Genomic DNA, 25,853 nt, shown 5'->3' with positions numbered 1-25,853 from the left:
TTTGGTACGGTTTATTTTAAATAGAGTTGCTTTATTCAGACAAAAACAGTCAGGAAAATAAAAAATAAAAGATAAATACTGAAACCAACCAAACGAAAATGTAGCACCTTGCACAGTCCAACTTCAGACTGCTTATAGTGGGCATGAGGGTAACGGAGGTGTAAAACACACACCACAGATCACCGTCATCAGTCAGTTGTTATTTGTCAGTTTTGTGGAGAAACACCTTCTTCTACTCGAGCTTGGCATTTAGCAGAAATAGCACACCTTTAAAAATAAATAAAATAAAAAGTGACACGCCGAACGTGGACATTGGTGAGGGGATAAATCCCAAGCTCTGACTGATGTCTCTGTGTTTAAGGTGACGTCATGATATCCATCAAAATAAATACTGTACACTGTCTGAACAGACACCTGGAGGTATTTCAGTTTGTGTTAAAGGAATAGCTCCGTCAACGAAAGCTAACGTGACCCACCACAGCCCTTTATTCATCAAAGCTGCACAGAACTGATTTAAAACTGATACACAGACTCCTCTACAGCTCATTCGGGATTATTTACATAAGACGTGTGCGGCGGTGTCGCTGCCACAGCTCCAGGACCATGGGGGGGCGCCCTCGTCTCCGGTTAACGTCTGTGTGGAGCACTGTGAGTTCTTCCCAGCCACTGGGGTTTTTCTTGTGCGCTCTCAGGGCCCGTACTAAGCCTGAGTAACTTAGAAGTGTTGCTTCAGGAAGGGCATCAGGCATCAAACCTGCGCCAAGTCTAGAGTGCAAGTCTACTGGGAGGGTTAAAGAGGGATCCGTTGTGGCGCCCGTTTGTGAGAGCAAATTTATGTAAGATGTTTAACACTGATGATTTATAGTAAGCTTATGAGGGCTCAGCAGCTCTTGAGCCGATGGTTGTTACTGTGGCAGTGTTTAGTAGCCACAGCTTTAAACTGTAGTCACACTAGACTTTAACATGCAAACATTTGAGAGTGAAATTCCATTGTTTTTATTGGAATTCAGAGACGACTGATTTCACACTGCTGCTTTCTGAGGCGAATATGTTTTTGAATTGAAACTGTCCTCGGCCAAAAGCGGGACTGCTCAGACTCTGGAGGGGCGGGGTTTGTACAGCAGTACTGTAGACCCCCCAAACTGGAGACAGTGCTAAATGTAGCCGTCTGTAAGCATGAAGTTTCATATAACACCCTCTGAGCTGATAAAAAAAATGAGGGGAGGAAGCCTGGAGCGCGGTCAGTACGGGAGTTAGCCACCTACGCCAAACTGGACACTTGTGTCACCAACAGATCAGCTGCATTTTGAGCCCTGCCCAGACACCCCACTGTGTGTAGTGCAGCCACAGCGTTGAAACTTCACATATTAAAAATAGAACTTCTAAAAAATGAAAAACAGGCGTAGCTTTTGAGGTGGCGGAGTTAAGATCCTGTGTAGTGTGTTTATTTCCATAAAGCACTGCTTTAATACAGTGTTTTTAAATGGATATTTAAGGAGGTCGTCTCTAGCATCGCACCTTCATTCCTCTTAGCCCTGTGCTCGTTATAATTACCAATGATCTGACGACTCTGATCATCACCAAACCCAATCTGACCACAAGCAACTTGATGAATACAGGGCAGTGTGTGTGTGTGCGCGAGGCTAACTTCTGACCGTTCACTGCCAGAGCAGCTCGGTGGTGGTTGGTATTTTCCACTGGCCAGTTGTGTTAGCATTTGTTGGAGCTATTCCTGTAAAGTTCCTGATGTAAAAGAAAGCCACTGAGGTCTCTACACCAGCGCGACCTCTTCCCAACACTTCTGAGAAAGCATCAGCGAGGCTTGTTTACAGTTGATATGTCAGACCCATGGGATTTGCTTGGTTACCAGTGACTGTAGGTGTGGAGAGGGAGAGAGGGCACTACATCAGAGTTTATAGAAACTGTCACAGCCTTCTGCTTTTCCTAACGGCCTCTGTGTGATGTGTGGTATTCGTCTGGGGACGGCAAGAGGGAACGGTAATAAAACCTATTAAAGTTACTCGTAGAGGCGACTACGGCTTGATTAAAAGCTTACGCATACTTAATTAATCGGTTAGCTAATTGGCTATAGTGAGAAAACCATACGTCACGTCATAGGACCAGCTTGGATGTGGGTACGAGCACCATTAGGACGCTTCACGAATACTGAGGAAACTAATATGTGTATGTACACTTTGCACTGGAGCTCCCAGAAGCTAAATCATAACAGAATCACCAATAAATGCCAGTTTTTTTTTTATAGTAATTACAGAGCAGTGCCGTAATTTGTAGTGGAATCTACACTGCTCAGGGTCTGGTGCTGAAGCAGACTTCGGTGTGAGGACGTCGTTGAGGACCGCAGGTCAGTGTTTGGGAGGTTAAATTTCATGCACCTTATAATATTAATAATAACAATAACAACTGTGGTATTAATTATTCAAATCATTATTCGTGAGAAGAGTTCGCTTCACTACGCAACACGAGATCTGAGCAAAGGAATTCAGAGCTGCCTCCACAAACACCTTAAGATGAAGCTCAGGGTGAGGGACAGGTGACATTCAGCACTTCTGTAACGTAAAGTACAGCTGAAAAAACAGGTTTTCCAGACAGTTACGTTCACTCCAATGCTTCACACAAATAATACAGACTCTTAAACTTTACAACTCTAGTTTTGATCACTTTCAGTGATGCTGTGTCCGGCCTTGTTCACAACTGGCGTTTACAAGCGTCCTGGGAGAGCTGTCATCCAATAAAAACCACCTTCAAACCTCATGCAGAGGAGGTGTGGGACGAAGCAGGCCACGCCACATCTGTAGTGTGCACTGTGATGCGTCCTGATGTGTCACTAAAGCAGCAGCACATCATAAAGCACGTCACTGCCCTGTTCCTTCACAACAGTCTGAACAGACCTTGTAACACAGGAAGTGGGACTGGGACCGGACGTTTCTGTCTGGAAACAAACGCAGAAGAAAACAGTGATGTACATGAGGCACGTGCTTCAGCCGAAATGATGCACGAATCCAATCACGTGGTCGCTCCAGACGTGTTGAAAGCGGACGACCCGAGACGCACATTAATACACGGTGTGAACAGGGCCGGAGACAGAATGTGTGATATACATTTTAGATACTTAAGCTCAAGCAGCATTGCCATAACACACACTGATGAACACACCAGTCTGCGCTTTTGTTTTCTCTGTACATACAGAAGAGTTCTTATAGCTATCGCATCACACGCAAAGAAATAAAGTAATACACAGCAGAACACTGCTGCTTTTGATCACAGGGGTGTGCCACAGTCACGTCCCGATCCGCGTTTGCCACCAACCTGATGGATCTAGCGTCAGTAGTGATGTTTTTTTTACACGACACACAGCTAAAGGCCAACATCCTCTAGTCTCTGGACAAACACTCATCCACACACAGCAAACACATTCAAAGATAAATAAAAAATAAAAAAAAAGAACCATAACTATAGTCCTCCAAATTAATTACATTTCTGATGATCAGATGCCAGAGGGGAGGTGGTCGACATACACGGTAGACACTGTAGTCCAGGAGGCCACAGCTCCTCTGGGCTGGAAGACTGTGCAGTGAAGACTCTGATCCCACGGCTGCGGCCGGAGTCGGTGCCGACCCCGCGTTTGATCACAAAGCTTCAAAATAAACTAAGGCCACGATGTTCTTCCAGAAAATGAGTCTGAAGACTGTGGAGAAAAGAAAGAAACATGAGGCACTAAACCCTCAAATTTGAACCCTTTGAATAATCGCAAGCTTTAATATGAGCCGTCACTTGCTAGTGTTTTGTTAAAGGAACACTAGGTAAGATTTGGTATTTGTGCCAAAAAAGTAGTACCCCTACAGTTGCAGAGTGTAATTCACCTTTACAGCACTGTCTTGAGATCGAGGAGGCTGGGGAGGTGGAGGGAGTGTGGTCCTACCCTCTCCCATGGTTAGCCCAGAGAAGCAAAGACAGAGGACTTTTCTCCCTGTTACAGCTCAGTGGAGCATCACAGTGAATTTGAAGCTGTAACTTTAAGGTAAAAATACGACCTACTGTTGCTTTAAGGGCAGCTTGCAGTCAACCAATTAACACACTCCTCCCTTATGGTGTTTTTCCACTGCATGGGATCGTCTCGACTCGGCTCGGTTTGCTTTTAGCTGCTCGTTTTTTCCACGGCTTCCCCATGAAATGAACAGAAGCCGAGGGTTTTAAAAAAAACACAACGGTGGCGTGCTGTTGTTGTTGTTTGGACTGAACACGGCCCCGCCCCCAGTTTTCTTCACAAAACAGATTTGGCCGGTGGAAAAGCAAGAGTCGAGAAGGTTCCATGCAGTGGAAAAGCACCATCTGGGCCCAGAGTAGCAACGACAGAGGTGCCACTCTCCCTGTTACAGCTCAGTGGAGCATCTGAATAGTTTTGTAGCTGTAATTTTTAAGGTAAAAACACTACCTAATGTCCCTGTAAGAGGACATTATATGTGTATTTTCCATAGTTTTATATCGGCTGGACTGTCTTCGTGATAAACCACAGGCACCGTCCCCATACCGCGTTCATCTGAAGACGTCAACAAATCTGTGCAAGCAAAGCCTCCTCAGAAATTCAGGAGTGGTTCATTTCCTCCACAATTACGTCACAGAGACTTTAACGTGCCTCTGCAATGCTCCAGTCCACAGCCAAAGACTGAGACGCAAGTATAAAAACCCCACATCGCCCTGCAGATCTACACCACCATCACTGTGCAGTGTGTGTGTACTGTGAGATAACGAATCCCCTGAAGAGAAGGCAGAAGGGATAGTGAGGGAGGGAGGGATGGAAGGAAACGCAGAAAAGAGAGCGACGGAAAGTGAGACAGCGTGAGAAATTATAACGGAGACGAAGACAGTGAATGAAGAACACACCCTACAGATTTAAGGCACTTCAGCTGCTCCCCCTGCTGGTCTGACTGTGATCCGGCGCAGGGCTGCTGTTTATCTCCTCCTCCTCTTCCTCCTCCTCTTCCTCCACCCAGCCTCCGAGGCGGAGGGGGCTGGGCACCATCAGACTGGCCGTATGGGGCGACTGCATCTGAGATCCAGGCGCTGGGGCTGATGACAGAGGCATATGATATAATACAATGCAACATTTAGACATTTATTAAGCCGTCCAGGACGGAAATATAAACGTGTGTGCTGTATTGTTCGGGGAATGATGACAAGAACCAACAGTCCGTTCTTGTTCAGCACAAAGGCCACACAGTTCTCAGGAACGAAGGAGACACAAGGAGAACAGAGTGCTGGAGAGAGGCTGAGGGTGTGTGAAATAGCAGGAGGCTACCCCAGGGGGGCGCTACACATCTCCCTGGCATGGACTTGATGCCTCAAATTCTAATTACTGCGCCCCATAGATTGGGAGTCTCGGCCAGTTACGGCTCCTATTGTTATGCGGTATGTCCCCCCAGTAAAAAAAAAGATTAAATAAATGTAACTGAGCACATCGGTCCATATGTACAGCTCACCTGCGGCGGCACCAGGGTCCCTCGTGGCCACAGGAGTCTGAAAGTGACCCGGTCCATGCTGAGACTGGAACTTCTGCTGGTGAACCTTCAGGAAACATGTTTGTACACAGTACAATGAGCCTTTCTAATAATAATAATAATAATAATAATAATAAATATACAGTATATATGAAAACGGTGGGTGTTTATTTCTCTTTTCCATCACCTTGTTTACCTCTGCACCGCACATTTGACTGTTAATGCGAGGGCATGAAAAACAAGTGATATATATAAAAAAACCCTAAATGATACACTACTTTTTTCTCAGGAGTCAGTGTAGGATTGAAGCAGCAGCATAGACTGAATAAACATTCATTTATGTCTGTTTTGTGAAGACAGCTGTGATTACGGTGGTCCTGTTATTACACAACACTGGCTCTGAGATTTCAAATCCGTTTCTCACTGAGATTTAGGTTTGGTTTGTAATTATCTGATAACGCTGACACAGGCAGCTCGTAACTCTACAGAAATGCAAATGTGTCTTCTGCATTTAACCATCTGTGACAGTGAACACACACACAAACAAACACTAGTGCGCTAGGGGCTGTGAATACACACACACACACACACACACACACACACACACACTAGTGAACGAGGGACTGTGAACACACACACACACACACACTAGTGAACGAGGGGCTGTGAACACACACACACACACACTACTGACCTAGGGGCTGTGAACACACACACACACACACACTACTGACCTAGGGGCTGTGAACACACACACACACACACTACTGACCTAGGGGCTGTGAACACACACACACACACACTACTGACCTAGGGGCTGTGAACACACACACACACGACCCAGGGGCAGTGAACACACACACACACACACGACCCAGGGGCTGTGAACACACACACACACACGCACTAGTGCATTAGGGGCTGTGAACACACACACACACACACACAAGTGCATTAGGGGCTGTGAACACACACACACACACTAGTGAACGAGGGGCTGTGAACACACACACAAACACACTACTGACCTAGGGGCTGTGAACACACACACACACACACACAAACACACTACTGACCTAGGGGCTGTGAACACACACACAAGCACACTACTGACCTAGGGGCTGTGAACACACACACAAACACTAGTGACCTAGGGGCTGTGAACACACACACACACACACACACACACGACCCAGGGGCTGTGAACACACACACAACCTAGGGGCTGTGAACACACACACACGACCTAGGGGCTGTGAACACGCACACACGACCTAGGGGTTGTGAACACGCACACACACACACGTGACCTAGAGGTTGTGAACACACACACACGCTGGTGCACTATGGGCTGTGAACACACACCCAGAGCGTGGGTTCTGTGCCTTTCTCAAGGACCCCACAGCTGTGTATTGAGGAGGAGGACAGTGCTGTTCCTTCTCTCCCACAGCCCCCAGTTTTCCTGCCGCTCGTGAGAACTGAACCAACAACCTTTCAGCCCCCAGAAGAGACACTTCACTTACAGCTCTGCTAGATGTGCACACTTACCTCATGCATGTATATGGCGTGCAGGCTCATTTCTGCGGAGGCAAACTCGGACAGCAGGGCTGAGCTGGACTGGCCCAAGACCTTGGAGTCGCTGGCAGACATGCTGAATTACAATAAAAAAAAGTTTAATCAAACAATTTGCTGCAGTTTCTCAGTTGAGAGTCAATTATCAAAGCTGTTTCATTTCCATAGCTTTCCTGATACAAACGACTGGGAATTATTGTTCTAAACGATGGAGTCGATCAATTAGCCTCAGTGGGATGCTAATTTGAGTCATTAGCGGTGTTGTTTAATTTTCTAATTTATTTTAATTACTTCCTTAATTCAACTGACACAGAGTTATCACCTTCATTTGGTTGAAACTAAATGGGTTTGTTATGGGAGTTATTTCTGGTACGGACCAACAATCCGGCACAAAAAGCACCATGCGACATTCACCACAACAAGCTAGCATGGCTAATTCATTTCTGCGCTCATGTTGTGTTTGTTTTAACACCAGGATACGCTCAGTGTCTGTGTCTGAGGTAGGGCTTAACCATATTCATATTTGTATCATTTCTGTGATAAACAAAGGGCCGTGATGATGTAAATCCTCGATTTCAGAGGGTCCCAAAAATACAGACCAGAGTGGAGTGCACTCGTGTGTTTAGGAGACACATCTGTCGGCTGCTCCTCCACCTTCTCTCTGCTGTCTGCAGCCAAAGCTGAGATCTTGAGGTCTCAATGGGTCTCTTTTCTGGCAGTGAGACAGTGAAGGGCTCTTCTAGAGGGCTCCTTTATCATCAGGAGTTGCGCTGGTATGTAGAGACGCCTCAAGGCTGGTTCATACGTACTGTGGCAAAAACGATGTAATTGCAGATGAAATGACCAGATGCAGGAGGTGTACAATTTAAAAAAGTTGAGTGCAAGAGTCTGGTGCTACAGCCACATCCACAGTAGGTATGAACCAGTCTCAGCCGTCTGAAATGGGAGTGTTTCGGCACGTTACCACTGCATGGTACCTGCACTACTCTAATCAACTTTTCTACTCCTCCACCAGGTGAATCCGGTCCTGGTTCTGGAAGCGGGTTCTTGTTCAGTGGCTGTTCTCTCGTGGTTCAGAGCGAGTCGAGTAGGGACTAAACCGTGGCGTGTAAACCTTGCAGAGCGCTGATCTTCCAGAGAGAGTCGTCACTCTACGCCACGCGACGCAGACGACCAGCACCAACTCTCCATCTGTAAAATCTCCAGCTGCGGCAGAGATCACGTTTGTTTTTATCCGACTCACGACAGCAGCTCGTAAAATGACGCCGTGGTCTTTTGAAGAGGTTCAAACGCTCCTTGGATCGGTGGCCGACGAAAGAATCCAGCGAGAGCTGGACGCTGCAACAAGGAAGGAACAAACTCTACTGATCTGTCTGAACTGATGACGGAGCTGTGTTCAGTCCCAAACAACAACAACACGCCGATACACCATGAGTAAACACCGCTTAACGTTACCACCGCCGTTGGTTTCAAAAGCCCGCTGTTCCTGTTAGAGACCGGATAGATTTCAGACACAGAATGATATTCAGTAAGGCTGAGTGTTTTTGCGTATCCTGGTGTTAAAACAAACACAACAGGAGCGCAGAAATGAATTAGCCATGCTAGCTTGTTGTTTTGAATGTCGCATCGTGCTTTTTGTGCCGGATTGTTGGTCCATACAAGAAATAACTCCCATAACAAACACATTTAGTTTCAACCAAATGAAGATGATAACTCTGTGTCCATTGAATTAAGGAAGTAATAAATTAGAAAATTAGGAATAGGACTCTGAGTGGGAGCAGAAAAGACACGGCAGTCTTTCTTGACTTTATAAGAGTTGCTGAACCAACTCCCCCTGTGGTACACACCGTAACTGACCCCTAGATCAGTAATGATTTGTGCTGCTGTTGCTCAGGTGCAGAATGGACACACATTTTCAGATTTAATGTGGCTATTATTCTTCTGTTTAATTGGTTAATTAATGGATTATAATCAATCGGATAGAAAATGTAATCAGAATGACCTCAATCAGACCGCTGTATTCCGACTGAGGTGTACACATGGGCGTATTCTGTTCCTATGGAGCTATTAGTCGAGTTATTAATGGATTATCAGGCTGAATGTAAACGTGGCAATGAACTTGAGTTGATGTAAATTGGCAACAACCTGTGGAGGAACAAAAATCACAAAAATAATAAACTTGGCTCGTGAAGGGGCGTCTACAATCGAGACCTCACCGCTCACTGTAGACAAGACTGTGGGTAAAGACCTCGTTTTGTGGTCATGAGTTTAGGTGCGGTGCAGAATTGAGAGAGAAGAACCTGATGATACACATCTGGAACACACAGTCCGGCCCGAGTCTTAGTATGTGCTTCGCTCAAATAATAACGCTATTCTCCTCCAGTAATGGCTCCTGTCACAACAAACCTACATCACAGTAACGACTTTGCAATGAAGAGAAAATACTGTTTGAGGAATGTTTTTCGTTTTTGCGTTAAATTAACTACAAGTATTTAATTGTTTATTCAGATCTAATTTTTAGCACGAGAGGGAACTGTGTTTTTAAATGTGATTTGTATGTTTTGCTATTTGCAGCACATACAGTAAGTAACACACCACTGTGATATAAATGTACACATGGTACATAAATGTTTCATCACATAGGCACAGGTCTAAAGCATTAATTCATTCATTATCTGTAACCCACATCCAGTTCAGGGCAGCGTGGGTCCAGAGCCTACCTGGAATAATAATAATAATAATAATAATAAATTTTTATTTGAAAGCGCCTTTCAAGTGACCCAAGGACACTGTACAATAGATAATAAAAAAAAATAAAATAAAAAAAAATCACTGGGCGCAAGGCGGGAACACACCCTGGAGGGGTCGTCAGTCCTTCACAGGGCAACACACATTCTCTCACACCTACGGACACTTTTGAGTCTCCAATCCACCTACCAATGTGTGTTTTTGGAGAGTGGGAGGAAACCGGAGCACCCGGAGGAACCCCACGCAGACACAGGGAGAACACACCACACTCCTCACAGACAGTCACCCGGAGGAAACCCACGCAGACACAGGGAGAACACACCACACTCCTCACAGACAGACAGCTGGAGGAAACCCACGCAGACACAGGGAGAACACACCACACTCCTCACAGACAGTCAGCCGGAGGAAACCCACGCAGACACAGGGAGAACACACCACACTCCTCACAGACAGTCACCCGGAGGAAACCCACGCAGACACAGGGAGAACACACCACACTCCTCACAGTCAGTCACCCGGAGGAAACCCACGCAGACACAGGGAGAACACACCACACTCCTCACAGACAGTCACCCGGAGCAGGACTCCAACCCACAACCTCCAAGACCCTGGAGCTGTGACAGAGACACTACCTGCTGCTCTACTGTGCCGCCCTTCAGGTCAAAAGCATATTCTTGTTAAAAATCAGCGATCAAAACATGCTTAAACACACATACCTCTCTGCAGTAGTGTGGTCGCTGTGGTACATGGGGCCTTGCTGGTGGGGTTGGGCAGAGGGCAGGAGGACGTGAGAGCGTGAGCGTCCAGCGTGGGGCTGCTGGGAGCAGGACAGTGAGGCCAGCACGCTGGCTGCAGCAGAAGCAGCACTGCTCGGTGGGACGAAGCGACGGTTCTTCCCTGGCAAGCCCGACGCAGTCAGCACCGGATGAGCCAGCACACTCGCCAGCAGGTTGTCAGGCTGCGAGGGAGAGCAGCCAAGAGACGGAGCAAAGACCAGAGGAAAGAATTAGTCATTTATCATCCAACAGTGGCCCTTATTCATCAAAGATGAGTAGAAACAAGCGCTGATTGACATTTTGTATTGTACTTTTGTACAATGTGGAAACAAAAGGAGATCTGAGCGCAGTTGATAAATCAGCTTCTGTGTGTGTGTGTGTGTGTGTGTGTGTGTGTGTGTGTGTGAGAGAATTCAGGCTCCACCTGCCAGTGCCCCGTTAACTTATTATTTACATGAAGCACACCTTAATTCATGCAATCCATGACACTGTGGGTGAATCCTTGAGCCAGAAGCATTTCTTTATTTTAGGGCTGCGTTACAAATGTTCATAACTCATGCATGAAGTTGACTTACTGAAGCCATTCACAGCATGGGCCTCTTTACGTCATACTGATTCCTGCAAGCTGTAAACATCAGCCATTTCCTTTGTGGCTTTGTTTCTGCTGCAGGGCTAACATTTCTGTAATCTTCATCACAGCTCTTTCATTTTAATACAGTGGTGTACAGTCATATCAGAATATTTTGACCACCTACTTGTTTCTACTTCAATCTTCTTTAACACAGGAACACTTGACTGTGGTCCATCTGTTGCTCTGCATACTTTTAAAAGCCTCCTTTCCCCCTGTTCCTCAGCGCTCAGGACCCCCACAGAGCAGGTGTGATGTGATGGTGGTGTGTTAGTGTGTGTTGTGCTGGTGTAGAGTGGATCAGACACAGCAGTGCTGCTGGAGTTTTTAAACCCTGTGTCCACTCTCTGTCCACCCTGTTTAAAAACTCCAGTAGCACTGCTGTGTCTGATCCACTCTACACCAGCACAACACACACTAACACACCACCACCACAAATCACACCTGCTCTGTGGGGGCCCTGATCATTAAAGAGGAGAGTGGAATGATGCTAACAGTATGTGGAGCAAGAGGCGGACTAGCACAGCTCTCTCATGAAATGAAGCCAGTGACATTGCAAAGCCCCACCTCTGACGTGAACCCTGAGCTTTGAAAACCACAACAATGCCAGAATTCTCACATTTTCCTCGTAGCACGCCCGGCTTTTGGCGAAGTTTTTCTTCTGCCACTGATCTAAGGAGCATGTGAACCTCTTCAAAAGACGAGCTGCCGTTGAGAGTTGAATAAAAACAAATGCGAGCGCTGCTGTAAGCTGAGAGATTTTACAGGCAGAGAGTTTGTGCTGGACGTCTGCACTGTGTGGTGATTGCCAGGTCTCTCTGGCCAATCAGCACTCTGCAAGGTTAACACGTCTAGCACCTACTCTACTCACTTCAAACCAGGCGCGATCAGAGGCTAAAAAAAGGACCCGGTTACAGGGCCCAGGTACCAGATGTGGCTAGTGAAAAACAAAAGAGCTGAGCCCAGTCGAGTCGAGTTGGTCCCATGTAGTGGAAAAGCACCAATTGTGAAGAATACTTTTAAACGATGAAGGCTTCACCTGCATTCCTTCTTTACTGTAAGCTGAGACGAGCAGTGACTTTGAAATGTCTGTAAATGAAAGTTTCTCTGTAGTTTTGATGTCTACTGTAAACGGTCGCCCCCTGATTTGCAGCTATAGGAACACACAGATACAGCGAAGCGAAGACGGCGTCTGACTCACAGCAGTAGCCGACTCATTGGAGAGCAGTGAGGTGCAGAGGGGAGCCTCAGAGAGGAGGAGCTGCGGGGAGGGTCCGGTCTGTGCGTCCTGCTGCACCTTCTCACGCAGGTGGCTGATAAAGACAGAGCTGTCCTGGGGAGGCTGCCAGCGGGGGTTCTTTATGGTGAAGTGCATGAGGGACAACTCCGTCTTGCCGTTCTCCGCCTGCTGGTACACGGAGGCCTCTGTCTGGCCCTCAGACATCCACTGTGTGGGAGGAAGCAGAGCGGGGGAAATAAACCCAATCACAGTTAAACCACCGTAGGCAGTAAGAACACACTGCAATGCTACATATATTTGTATGTAATGTTATTGAATTTTCTACTCAACGAGACAGAGTGTGTGTGAGGGAGAGACAGAGTGTGAGAAAGAGAGGGAGAGAGAGAGAGAGAAACAGTGAGAAAGAGACAGTGAGAAAGAGACTGAGTGAGAGAGAGAAAGACAGGGAGAGAGGCAGTGAGAGAGAGAGTGAGAAACAGACAGTGAGAGAGAGAGTGCAAGAGAGAGTGTGTTTGTGTGTGTGTGAGAGAGGGAGTGAGAGAGCGAGAGAGGAGGGAGGGAGAGGGACATGAGTGTGGTCAGCGTCAATGGTTCACTAGAGTAGTTTTATTGTAGTTTGTATTTTTAATGTGTTTATTTTATGTGTAAAAAAAAAAAATCTGATCTATGGCCATATACACACACACATACACACACACACACACACTAAACAACAACTGGGCGTAATGACACATGCAGATCTACTCAGGTCTGAAAAGCTGTTTCTGTTTTCTGACCTATTACCTGTGGACATGAATAACAAAGACACACACACACACACACACACACACACTCTCTCTCTCTCGTATTATACACACTCAAAGCAGCACAGACCTGTGGGTTGCCATGACGGCGAATGTCCATCTGTGCGAAAGAGCATATGTCCCCGACGCCCACCACCTCCACGGTGAAGTTGCGGAAGAAGTCAATGATCTCCAGAGACTTGTTCCGTAGGTGGAAGATGAGAATGAAAGGAGTGATGATGGGGCTGAGCAGTTCTTCCAGGATAAATACCTGCAGAGGACATTCACACACAGAGCTGAGGCCACGGGTCCATTTCTCATTCTGTCCACGGACGTCACACGCAGTAAAGAGCAATATCTAACCCAACTGTCAGTTTATAGAGATATAAAGATGATATCTGATACTGATTTATAACAGAACACAAAACCCAACACAAAACTGAATGCTGAATGGACACTGGTCAAATGCATTTGGTGCTTTTCCAGTGTGGGATCGGCTCGACTCAGGTGGGCTTTCTTTTAGCTGGTCGCTTTTACACTCCCACAACTGTCCCACGAAATGGTGGTGGCGGCGCAAAGCTCTGTATCTAACAGGAACCACAGGTGGCGGCGGTAACGTCAGGCGCTGTTTACTGTACTGCCGTGTAGTTCTTTTTGTTGTTTGGACTGAACAAAGCTCCGCCCTCAGTTCTCACAGATCAGTTTTCCTTGTCGCACGTTCGGCTTTCGCTGGAGATTTTCCTCGGCCACGACCCAAGGAGCGTTTGAACCACTTCAAGTCAGAGCTCTGCAGCGTTTACACCTCACATTTAGTACCTGCTTGGCTCAGTTGGAACCGTAAGCGAGGACTGAAAAAGTACCTGGTTCCAGGGTCCAAGCCCAGATTTAGACAGTGGAAGAGAGCTGAGTGGAGTCGAGTCGTGTAGGTTCCATGCAGCGGAAAAGCACCAATCGATTACTCCTTATTTCTAGATCAGTGGACTGTTTGATAAGCGTTATTTATTAATCAGTAAGTGAATAAAGAAAGTCCGCAGTATTCAGCATTCACTACAAGGCTGTTTAGTAGCAGTGTAAACACACTTACTGGGTAATTAACAATGTAATAATACACAGTCACATTAACGACAAACTGAACAAGTAGTACAGTATTTAACTAATCACAAATAAACACTTAATCTGTTACTGAGTAGCCACCAATCATTCTCAGCGCTGCAGTGACACTGACGTGGTGGTGGTGTGTTAGTGTGTGTTGTACTGGTGTAGAGTGGATCAGACACAGCAGTGCTGCTGGAGTTTTTAAACCCCTCAGTGTCTGGACCGAGAACAGTCCACCGACCAAAAACATCCAGCCGACAGTGTCTTGTGTCACTGATGAAGGACTAGAGGACGACCGAGCGCAACACACCGCCACCGTCTAAGCATCACACCTAAATAAACCTGCTCTGCTGGGGTCCTATGGGGGTCTAAAGAGAGCTAACAAACTATGTAGAGTAGCAGATGCACACCAGTCTGTAATTGTACTACTACAAAGGGCACATATATGAACAACTAAAGTGGAAACTGAGGTGTTTTTAATGTTATGGCTTATGGTGCTTGTCTCTGCCACTTCAGTTTCAAGCTGTTCCTTTGTAAAAGCACAGACGGAAAGATATCCCTGGGTCATTAGGATGGTGTCATGTGAGTGCAGTTCCTCGTCTCACCGCTTTGTACTGGAACAGCTGGGCCATTTCATCACGTGTCTCACTTTTATTGGCGTTGCCCTTCCAGTGATCGGGCATGTAATGAATGTGTGCCAGCACACACTGTAGCAGCTGCTCTGGGCACCACACCATATGCTCGTCTGGGATAAAGGACCTGGAAGAGAGCACAAGCCATGTCACCCTAATGCAAGGACACCTAGCAGGTGCAGAGATTACATGCACAGCATGTGGAGAGGTGAGGCCAGAGGGCAAACCGATGAAGCTGAGAACGTTGTCCAATGTTCAATAAAACACGTAGGATTCAGTAATGGGCGAGGAATGAAAATTAAACACTGAAATAAACGTCTGCGCGAGTAAGTAATGTAAACACAAATGAACTGCAAGTCCACTACTCTATTCGTGGTGGTAAGAAAAGTTTGAACCCCAGGGCTGATGAGCTCTGAGAGACCTAGACTAAACCTGGACAAAGAGACTTGGACAGAGAGACCTAGACTAAACCTGAACAGAGAGACCTAGACTAAACCTGAACAGAGAGACCTAGACTAAACCTGGACAGAAAGACTTGGACAGAGAGACCTAGACTAAACCTGAACAGAGAGACTTGGACAGAGAGACCTAGACTAAACCTGAACAGAGAGACCTAGACTAAACCTGAACAGAGAGACCTAGACTAAACCTGAACAGAGAGACTTGGACAGAGAGACCTAGACTAATCCTGGACAGAGAGACCTATACTAAACCTGGACAGAAAGACTTGGACAGAGAGACCTAGACTAAACCTGAACAGAGAGACCTAGACTAAACCTGGACAGAGAGACCTAGACTAAACCTGGACAGAGAGGCCTAGACAGAGAGGCCTAGACTAAACCTGGACAGAGAGACCTAGACTAAACCTGGACAGAGAGACTTGGACAGAGAGACCTAGACTAAACCTGAACAGAGAGACCTAGACTAAACCTGAACAGAGAGACCTAGACTAAACCTGAACAGAGAGACTTGGACAGAGAGACCTAGACTAAACCTGAACAGAGAGATCTAGACTAAACCTGAACAGAGAGACCTAGACTAAACCTGGACAGAGAGACTTGGACAGAGAGACCTAGACTAAACCTGAACAGAGAGACCTAGACTAAACCTGAACAGAGAGACCTAGACTAAACCTGAACAGAGAGACTTGGACAGAGAGACCTAGACTAAACCTGAACAGAGAGACCTAGACTAAACCTGAACAGAGAGACCTAGACTAAACCTGGACAGAAAGACTTGGACAGAGAGACCTAGACTAAACCTGGACAGAAAGACTTGGACAGAGAGACCTAGACTAAACCTGAACAGAGAGACCTAGACTAAACCTGAACAGAGAGACCTAGACTAAACCTGGACAGAAAGACTTGGACAGAGAGACCTAGACTAAACCTGAACAGAGAGACCTAGACTAAACCTGGACAGAAAGACTTGGACAGAGAGACCTAGACTAAACCTGGACAGAAAGACTTGGACAGAGAGACCTAGACTAAACCTGAACAGAGAGACCTAGACTAAACCTGAACAGAGAGACCTAGACTAAACCTGGACAGAAAGACTTGGACAGAGAGACCTAGACTAAACCTGGACAGAGAGGCCTAGACTAAACCTGGACAGAGAGGCCTAGACTAAACCTGGACAGAGAGGCCTAGACTAAACCTGGACAGAGAGGCCTAGACTAAACCTGGACAGAGAGACCTAGACTAAACCTGGACAGAGAGACCTAGACTAAACCTGGACAGAGAGACCTAGACTAAACCTGGACAGAGAGACCTAGACTAAACCTGGACAGAGAGACCTAGACTAAACCTGGACAGAGAGGCCTAGACTAAACCTGGACAGAGAGACCTAGACTAAACCTGGACAGAGAGAGCTAAACAGACAAAACGTTACAGACTAAGAGAATGGCACAAAGACTGACTAGAGGTAGAGAGAATTACTAACAGATGAAAGAGAGAGGGAATTACTGATGGACTAGAGTAAGGGGGAGATGCTAAAAGACTAGAGACAAGAAAGGTACAAACAGACAAACCAAATGAGCACACGAAGCACAAGGAAGGAACACACTGACATACGAAGGGAAGCGAACGAGAAGCGAATCAAATGTCCAACAAAGGAAGTCTGAGACAAAGGAACTTAAATACACACAAGGACACATGAGACAGATAACATTGAGGCAGGATAATGATGGAGACACTGACGAGGAGGTGGAACTAAGGCTGAACTAGGGCGGAGACAGGAACCATAATAAACAGAGCCATGTGCAAGAGCACCTAAAGTAAGTGCTGTACCCACCCTCTGACGTGCAACTAGGTCCAGACAAGTGCCCGAGAATTTTACCGAATCTAATTCAACTCAGAGCCTACTCCAACCAAGCAGACGACCAAATCACACACATATCTGACTAATGCCTAGAGATGATACTGTACTTATTTTTCCACATCATGTATTTATTGATCATTTAAATGCTGCAAAACACAGTGCATGAATGTGAAGGTAAAATAAATGCAGTTATGAACAAATTCCTCCCAGACCCCGAGTGCACAGCTGTAAGGAGTGAGAAGTAGGATTTTCCTTTGTTTTTTCACTGTGTAGTCCTCTTTTGACTATATTTAATCTGCACATTTGCGCTCATTGTGTCTGTTTTGCTCCATTTAACCTCATCTTTGCGCTCTCACATAAACACTTTACACTGTTGTGACTGGAGAGATTAGAGGAAAGGAGCATTAGAACTGTCTGCTACCTACGTAAGGTGCAGCACAAAATCAGGGCATGTTTTTTTTCCCACGTTTTCACATTTAGGCAGATGACAAAAAGTGGATAGAGTTGTTTTATTTCACAGTGTGAGGGTTGGTGGGCTCCAGATCCCCACATTAATGAGTTAATGAACTCAAAAAGCAATTTTACTCATTGTATTTCCCCTTATATCACCTCACAATTCATAAACAAATCACTTATGTTTGATCATTTTTATCAAATGAATGACAGTGTTTCCCTTCACCGTCATAAAACAAAACAGCAGAATTTAACTGACTGTGGCTGTAAATTCTCTCTCTGTGAATCAAATCTACGCTCTGTATTTTCAGGCTCTGAGAATAAGCCCTGTGTCCTTTATTAGGCAGGTCACATGAAATGTTGCACGAAACATGACAGATTACTTTGTGTCCCTAGATCCCTCTCAGGATGTATACTTTGGATGCACATAATTGATGCCTGTGTGACACATGCTTTCCATCTGATGGTCACCTGGTCTTGTTTTAAAACCAAAAACAGGTCTCCCAGGAATGGGAGAGTTGTCAATAAAGACAAAAGTTTGGACACATTAAAAGCTAAATATTTTTAGAATATATTATTGTAGCGCACCCCCAAACCACCTGAAAAAAAAAAAATAAATAGATGACGGGTGGTGTCTGACTGTGTTATAAGAATGGCACAGTACATTGAAAAATTACAACAAAGTGCACTATTCCATCTCTGAGAAACTCTAGCTGACAGATCCCTAATAGTCATCTAAACGCTTCTAGCCCCTGCCCTTAAAACAAGTGGTGAGTTACCTGGTGACAGTGATGACTATGCCCAGCACAGTAATGGCAGTGAGAATGTGCTGCACGGTGAGGACGTCCTCGTCGTAGACTGTGAGCGCTATCAGCACAGCCAGCACAGAGCCAGAGAAGAATGCCACGTTCTTGGCCAGCACGGCTAACAGCGGCGAGACAAAGGCGTTCATGTACTTGGCGGCCGGCTTGTAACCACGGCCCAGGCGGCCCTGCAGCTCGTGGTCCAGCTCGTTGAAGTGGCGCAAGTAGAGACGGCCGTACAGTGACCAGCGCCGCGCGCCCAGGCTTCCCGGCTCACGCTTGATGACCTCGGCGTAGCTGAAGAAGGCGTACAGTACCTGCCACACCAGAACAAACGGACACAGCAGCAGGTTTGCGATCCCAGCCAGCAGAATGATCCGACTCAGCTGCCGAGCCAGCTCCAGCCGGTTTCCCGCACGCTTGTACTTAGGATGCAGGTTCCATTTGTTCTGAAAGAGTGAGCACGGCCCCCAGAACAGAATGAGCTCGAAGTTATACTTGAGACCCTGCGTGAGGAAGATCACTTCTCCGAAGAAGGGCACCCGCAGGCGCACGGGCAGCAGGGACTTATTGATCATGGCCACCGTGTAGTTCTTGAAGCGTAGGATGCGGTGGTAGATGTCTAGCTCGGTCAGCTCCTTCTTGTGGATGCACATCTGCTGCTCACGCTGCAGGTTGATCAGTCGCCCCTGCACTTCCTGCCAGGTGAAGTTACACAGCTCATCCTGGCACAAAGAGAACGTGGGTTACAAAGGGGTCTAGATCTTTAAATCTGATAACCTTTGGACACCGCTGGTCAATTAACATTTGTTTTGGATTTCTAAATAAAAATGAGAACATTTCCTTGTAATTTTAATGCATCATTACTGTTTATTCCTGAATTTAAGGTGCAGTGTGTAAGATTAGGGGAATCTGTAAGCAGAAATCAAGTACAATACACAAACCCGAGTTTTCATAATTAAATAATAACCTGAAACAGCAAACTCTAACAGGTTCAAACTCTGGTTCTAATGTGTGCCTTTCGAGATTTATGTAAAAGTGGCCATAAACGCAAATGGAAATGTAGGGGAGAGGAAGTGGTATTCAGTTGGTTGCCATCTAAAATATCATTACTATAGACCACTAAATCATACACAGTGCACCTTCCCTGCAGAGGACCTGTAAAGCACATTTGACTGGAGACAATTAACTTTTGCCTATTCTGTATAACCTAGTGAAATACAGTACCTGTCATCAGGGTACAAGAGGTCTGCTTGCACTATCACAGACCCAGTCCCCCCCAGATCCAAAGGAACTTGGGAACTCCTGGCAAGGGCAAACTCCAACATGGAAGACCAGGTTGGCCTTGCCCTTAAGCAAGGGAGTGCCTTGAAAACAGTAGATCCTGGATGGAAAATCCTAAAGACCACATCAACTCTCAAAACAATCACACGATGTTGAGAGACAGTAATTGAATTGCCAGAGGCATGAAACAAAGTGTGTCTGATCAGTATCATGTGATACTCTATCAACTGAATAAACCCGATTCTTATCCCATATTTGGCAAGTTGAAGGTGGACTCTTGGGACTCTTGAAATGCCTGGTCTCAAGAGACAACAATCAACTTTCCAGAGGTGAGGTACGATTTGAGGTTACTCAGTTGTTAGAGCATCAGAGGCCAAGCCAACCTGGTTCGTATCCCGCCTCTGACGAGTTGATGGTTGTCTCTCAAGATTAGGTATTGGGTTCCACATTTACTGAAGTGCTTCTTCAATTAAGGGCATGGCTGTCCTGTTCCTACAGGTTGGAGTTTCCCCATTGGGTTCCCACCTCTGGAGTTTCTAAAGCCCCTTTCACATTATGAACTCTGGAGAAGTTCTAGAGAAACTCTGGAGTATCCGTTCCAGAGATGTTCACAAATTCAGGGCACAGCGCCTGTGCAGAGCGTGCATGAAATACTCCGGAATATTAGCGGCCTCGCTCACACATGCACCAACTCTGATTTACGCTGAGTCTTTACTAGGGAGTTAGTGTAAAGTCTGGGACGAATGCTGTGGGTGTTTGTGTTCACAAATACAGCTCCTCCAGGTAAACTTAGGAACATTTCTGGGTTACTCTGCATGTGTGAAAGTGGTCGTTTCAGAGTTCCTCTGCGTCTGGGAGGCTGGGTTTGTGGTAGTGCAAGTAAACCATTGTCATCCCCATGGCACTACAGTTACTCTAGATGTTATAAATTGTCCAGAATAAGTTCTAAACTGTGTTGCTGTGTCTAATGTGTGTCACTTACCATTGTGATCTTCAGGGCTTTTATGTAAAACTGACGTATCTCCCAGTAACTGAGGACATTGCAGATCACCTTTCCGAGGCGGTAGATCCAAAAAATGCCAGCCATAATTAGGAGGAAGATGATCCAGCTGTTGCTTTGAATCCTAAGGAGAATGGAGCACACGTGAAGAATGGCAAGATGTTGGCAAGATGGCACATATTGCTTTCATAAAGCCTACAGTAAAGTGTGAAATGAAATGGGACGTTCTGGAGCTTGGGCACGTGAGCATAAACTCACCAGCTCAATGACAAACAGTATAGAGACCCCCTTACTGGGCTGTGGAGAAGAGGTCCCATATTCTCTGGAAACATGGAGCACCGCTTGAAACCTCTGGAACAAGCGGGAATGGCTTTTTGATACAAAAATTACCATCCAATCGTCTAATAGGGCACTGGTAAGAATGGATCAGCAGTTGAAAACCACAGCACAGCAACCACAGCAGTGCTGCTGGAGTTTTTTTAAACACCTCAGTGTCACTACTGGACAAACTATGACCTGTGAACCCTGATGAAAAACTAGATGAACACCACAAGCTGCGCAGCAACAGGATGAAACACCGTGTGAAAAGGCTATAGACTGTAATTTTAGATCTTTAAAAAAAAACAAAAAACTACCTTTTCAGGGATCTGGACTGTGATTTAAATGACCACAAATATTTATTTGCGAGTAAATTAATTAATTGAGTCACCACCAGTGGCGAGGTGGCAAATTCTGATTATTATAATTTTTTCAAATTATTATTACCATGGAAAGCAAATGGTATGGATGGACAGACATTAAGAGGCCATCTGCTTAACCCCTTCCTGACTCAGTTTGCACCAGTGGAGCAGCGGGAGACACAAACACAGTCGTCCACCTCCAGCGAAAGTACAACCACAGAGAGACATTTCAAAACTTCTTGGCTTCAGGAGTCTGCGTAACTCAGGTAAGAAAACGTAAGATAACTGGCTCCTTAAGCTGATTTTTTTTGTCTGCTTTATTTTCAGAGGAGCTGATAAAATGGATAAAGTGTAGAAACAAAACGGAGGTTTTAATGTTATGGCTGAATGGGTGAGTCATGGCAGACATTATAACTGTGTGCCAGGCTATTTGTCTTCATTGACTCCGAGCTTTACGTTGTGTGGGTGTTGTGAAGAGTTCACTTGCCTAAAGCCCACACTAATGCACATGTTACATCACAGCCAAACAAATAACGAAAAATACAGCATTCAAGGACAGTACATTAATTATAGAGAGCCTCGGGCCAAAATAAAAACTGTAACTAATGCTTCATCTGTTTTACAAATGCCTACGCGCCTCCTACTGCAAAACACAGAGACTAAGGCCCAGTCCCAAATGGAGCCCTAAGCCCTATGCTCCTCCTGAAAGTCTGCATTTAGAGGCTTTACACTACTGCCCCTGTCCTCACCCCCCTCCCCTCTCTGTGTCCGTGTCCACAACGTGTCCGACGCGGTGAGAGAATTCAGTAGTTATGAGTGGTGTTTACAAACCTCTAGACATCCTTTGACCTGTCTCAAATCTTTGTGCACGCTACATAACACACAGAGAGGGAGGCTGTGTTTGAAATTTGAAAGAGAATAAAATTAACCTAAAAATATCATCTCAAACATAAAGCTGATAACTTGCAAACACATTGTGAAATGATAACAACTGTTAGTCTTTTACTGATTTGATAATATTTTTGCTTTGTTTTCTTTCAGCTTGATTCTCACCAATCGGGTGTTTCCTGCAGTGACGCTGCGGCTCTCTCGCTCGCGCTGCCCGACTTACTGCTTACATTTCTGAGACACCTCTACCCCCAAGAGAGGTGTGTGTCACAACTGCAAACAGAAAGTCAGACTACAACATCACCACAGTCCACAGTGAGTTACAGTCTGAACTCTCTGACCGCTCAGACACAGAGAGAGAGAGAGAGAGAGAGAGAGAGAGAGAGAGAGAGAGAGAGAGAGAGGAGTCAGAGAGAAAAGGGAGAGACACAGAAGGAGGGAGAGGGAGGGAGGGAGAGAGAGAGAAAGGGAGAGGGAGGGAGGGAGAGAGAAAGGGGGAGGGAGGGAGGCAAGGAGAGAGAAAAGGGAGAGACACAGAAGGAGGGAGAGGGAGGCAGGGAGAGAGAGGGAGAGGGGGCAGAGAGAGAGAGAGAGAGAGAAGGAGGGAGAGGGAGGCAGGGAGAGAGAAAGGGAGAGAGAGAGAGAGAGAGAGAGAGAGAGAGAGAGAGAGGAAGAGAGAGAGAGAGAGAGAGAGAGAGAGAGAAGGAGAGAGAGACAGAGTGAGAGAAAGAGAGAGAGAGAGAGAGGGCAGAGAGAGTGAGAGAGAGAGAGAGAGGGCAGAGAGAGTGAGAGAGAGAGAGAGGAGTCAGAGAGAAAAGGGAGAGACACAGAAGGAGGGAGAGAGAGAAAGGGAGAGAGAAAGGGGGAGGGAGGGAGGCAAGGAGAGAGAAAAGGGAGAGACACAGAAGGAGGGAGAGGGAGGCAGGGAGAGAGAGGGAGAGAGGGGGCAGAGAGAGAGAGAGAGAGAGAGAGAGAGAGAGGGGAGAGACACAGAAGGAGGGAAAGGGAAGCAGGGAGAGAGAGGGAGAGAGGGGGCAGAGAGAAAGGGAGAGAGAGAGAGAGAGAGAGAGAGTGTGAGAGAGAGAGGAAGAGAGACAGAGACAGAGAGAGAAAAAAGAGAGAGAGAGAGAGAAGAGAGAGAGAGAGAGAGATGGAGAGAGAGACAGAGTGAAAGAAAGAGAGAGATAGAGAGACAGCCCAATGTGTTGCAGTCCGACCGCTCAGAAACTCAGTTGACAGTGAGTTCAAAAATCTGATCAGTGAGAATCAAGCAGAGAAACCTGTGATTCCGGGAGGACTCCGGACCCCCCGCCGTCCTGAACTGGATAAGGGCTACAGACAATGAATGAATGAATGAATGAGATATTTTTGCTTCAGAAAGATTTATTCTCACTAAATATTTTCAAATAAATTTAAGAAGTTTGAGTTTTTTTGGCACAAACCTAATTCCACACATCGGACGTTTCCTCGGTCACCGAGGCGTGTGAAGGTGTTTACTGTTGTTTTTCCCTCAGAGTGTTTAGAGCAAAGCTCATCCCCGTTTAAGAGAGGACAGGATACACCTGCGCTGATGCTGATCAGCTGCCCAACTCTGGACCTGTGGTCTTTAACTCTAACATGACTGTGAGCTGAGGGGAGTAAACACCAGTCACGTGCAGCGTGGTGAGTGTGGACATCATCATCATCGAACAAGTGTGTTTCTGTAACCTCAGGCCAACTCTCACACAGCCGTCTACGAAGGCAGAGAAGCTCAGAACGGCTCGCTAGAAATTCGGATGCATTCGTAGTGTGATTATTCCAAAAATATCACCCACAGTGGAGCAGCGCAGGCCACATACAAATCCAGAGGAGAAGGATAAGCAGCCTGGTCTGCCTTGTGACTGCTCAGATGGCCAGCCTCCAGCACCGCAAACCCACACACACACACTCACATCAATAACTGTTTCACAGAAGTCAGAACTGTTCATGGGTTTCGGCAGATGATGAGGCACGAACAACTGCTGGGATCCAAACAGCGTGAGCCTTCACCCCCCTCCTCTCTCTTTTTTTAACACCAAGTAAGCAGGGCTTCAATAACCTAGGGCCAGGAGGCACAACATGTTCTTGGACGCGGCCCACTCTGGCACCGCATCATATTTGATACAAACATGTTTTGCCTCTGGACTTGAGCAAGCGATGATTGCATCTGCACTAAAAAGAGACCTAATGTCGGGAGCGGGGCCCAATGAAGAGACTGCCACTCAGGGGTGGAGGAGAAATGGCCACAGATAAACAACAAGACAGCACATAAGTGGACCTTCTCAGAATCATCATGAAGAGCTATCCATTCCACGAAGAGCCACAGAAATAACCAGCACTGCGAAAGCAAACCCTCCGCTGGTGTTGCAATAAAGGAGTCTGTTTACAACCTCATTAGTGCAGAGTACGGAGGGAGGTAAAGCCTGGCTCACGCTACAGGGTTTTAAAAATCCCAACCCGTGTTGACACCCCACACACAAAGACATTTTGCACAGATCTGTCCCCACACTACACCGTCCGCCCTGAATCACACACACCGACAGACGGCTCCGAACCTCGCGGGCGTTTCTCTCGAGACTCCACATCCCGAGAGCAGCTGGGAGTTTCTCTCACCCTCGAGCTGTGGTCGAAACAAAAAGCAGCAGGTACCTCGCGCTCTTGTTCCCTGCATTTGTAGCCGAGTCACTTTTCAATATTTCAGCACACTGCCCGGGCCCCGTTCACTAGCGCCCCCTCGCACCAATAATGACAACTTTGGAGCAAAAACAGGCAGCATTATAAACCAGCATTGTAAACCTCAGTAACAGCACCACGGTCATTTCAGACACAGGCCGGATGTAAGAAAACACAGTGAACCGTGGTGAAACGATCCCAGCTCCAATCTCATTGGTTTATCATCTTCTAGGCCTGACGTTACCGTGGTGTTTCACGCCTGAGAATCTGCGTCCACTCGATTTACGATTCACAATCGGGCCCTGACTCCTCTGGGAGAAGATCGGAAGAGTAAAGACGGGATTATAGACTCCCCCCAGTACAGGAAAATCTGGGAACATCATCGTTTACCATCACCCTACAACCGGGGGATGACTGAATCAGCCTCAAACTCAGCCCCGATTATTAGCCAGGCTTAAGAGGACTAGAGAGACACAGAACTGTATCATACACTGTTCTAAGGCATGAACAGCATTGTGCAGGTGCTGAGATTCGCCCCCAGGCTTCAGTAGAGCAGACTGCATGGGGGTGTGTCTCACAACCAAAACTAATCAATCCTCAAAAGAAAAGCTAGAGCATTGTTCCACTGTAAAACATCCGTCTATCGACAACAGCTTCCAGAATCACAAGAAAACACATTTTAGAAGAGCAACGTCACACACCCGAGTTATTTAAACCAAAAGCAGCTTTATTTATTGTGTTTT

General features: G+C 46.4%; 1 protein-coding gene across 2 annotated transcripts in view; it reads right to left on the bottom strand.

Annotated features, from left to right (window-relative positions):
- The window catches only part of atg9b (autophagy related 9B), a 33,690-nt gene continuing 7,837 nt past the window's right edge, over window positions 1-25,853 (bottom strand). For both annotated transcript variants that reach the window (XM_066682587.1, XM_066682586.1), the window contains 10 exons: window positions 20,834-20,975; window positions 18,544-19,292; window positions 14,966-15,119; window positions 13,357-13,536; window positions 12,445-12,690; window positions 10,556-10,797; window positions 7,065-7,167; window positions 5,499-5,583; window positions 4,903-5,088; window positions 1-3,706 (listed from right to left, as the gene is read on the bottom strand). In XM_066682587.1, coding sequence (XP_066538684.1) covers window positions 4,922-5,088; window positions 5,499-5,583; window positions 7,065-7,167; window positions 10,556-10,797; window positions 12,445-12,690; window positions 13,357-13,536; window positions 14,966-15,119; window positions 18,544-19,292; window positions 20,834-20,975 — 2,068 coding nt within the window. In that variant the 3' untranslated portion in view covers window positions 1-3,706; window positions 4,903-4,921. The remainder of the gene's footprint in view (window positions 3,707-4,902; window positions 5,089-5,498; window positions 5,584-7,064; window positions 7,168-10,555; window positions 10,798-12,444; window positions 12,691-13,356; window positions 13,537-14,965; window positions 15,120-18,543; window positions 19,293-20,833; window positions 20,976-25,853) is intronic.

This window comes from Hoplias malabaricus, chromosome 10, assembly GCF_029633855.1.
Source record: "Hoplias malabaricus isolate fHopMal1 chromosome 10, fHopMal1.hap1, whole genome shotgun sequence".
NCBI classification, from domain to species: Eukaryota; Metazoa; Chordata; class Actinopteri; order Characiformes; family Erythrinidae; genus Hoplias; species Hoplias malabaricus.
The sequence above is the reverse complement of the archived record's forward strand: the minus strand, read 5'-3'. Positions and strand labels throughout refer to the sequence as shown.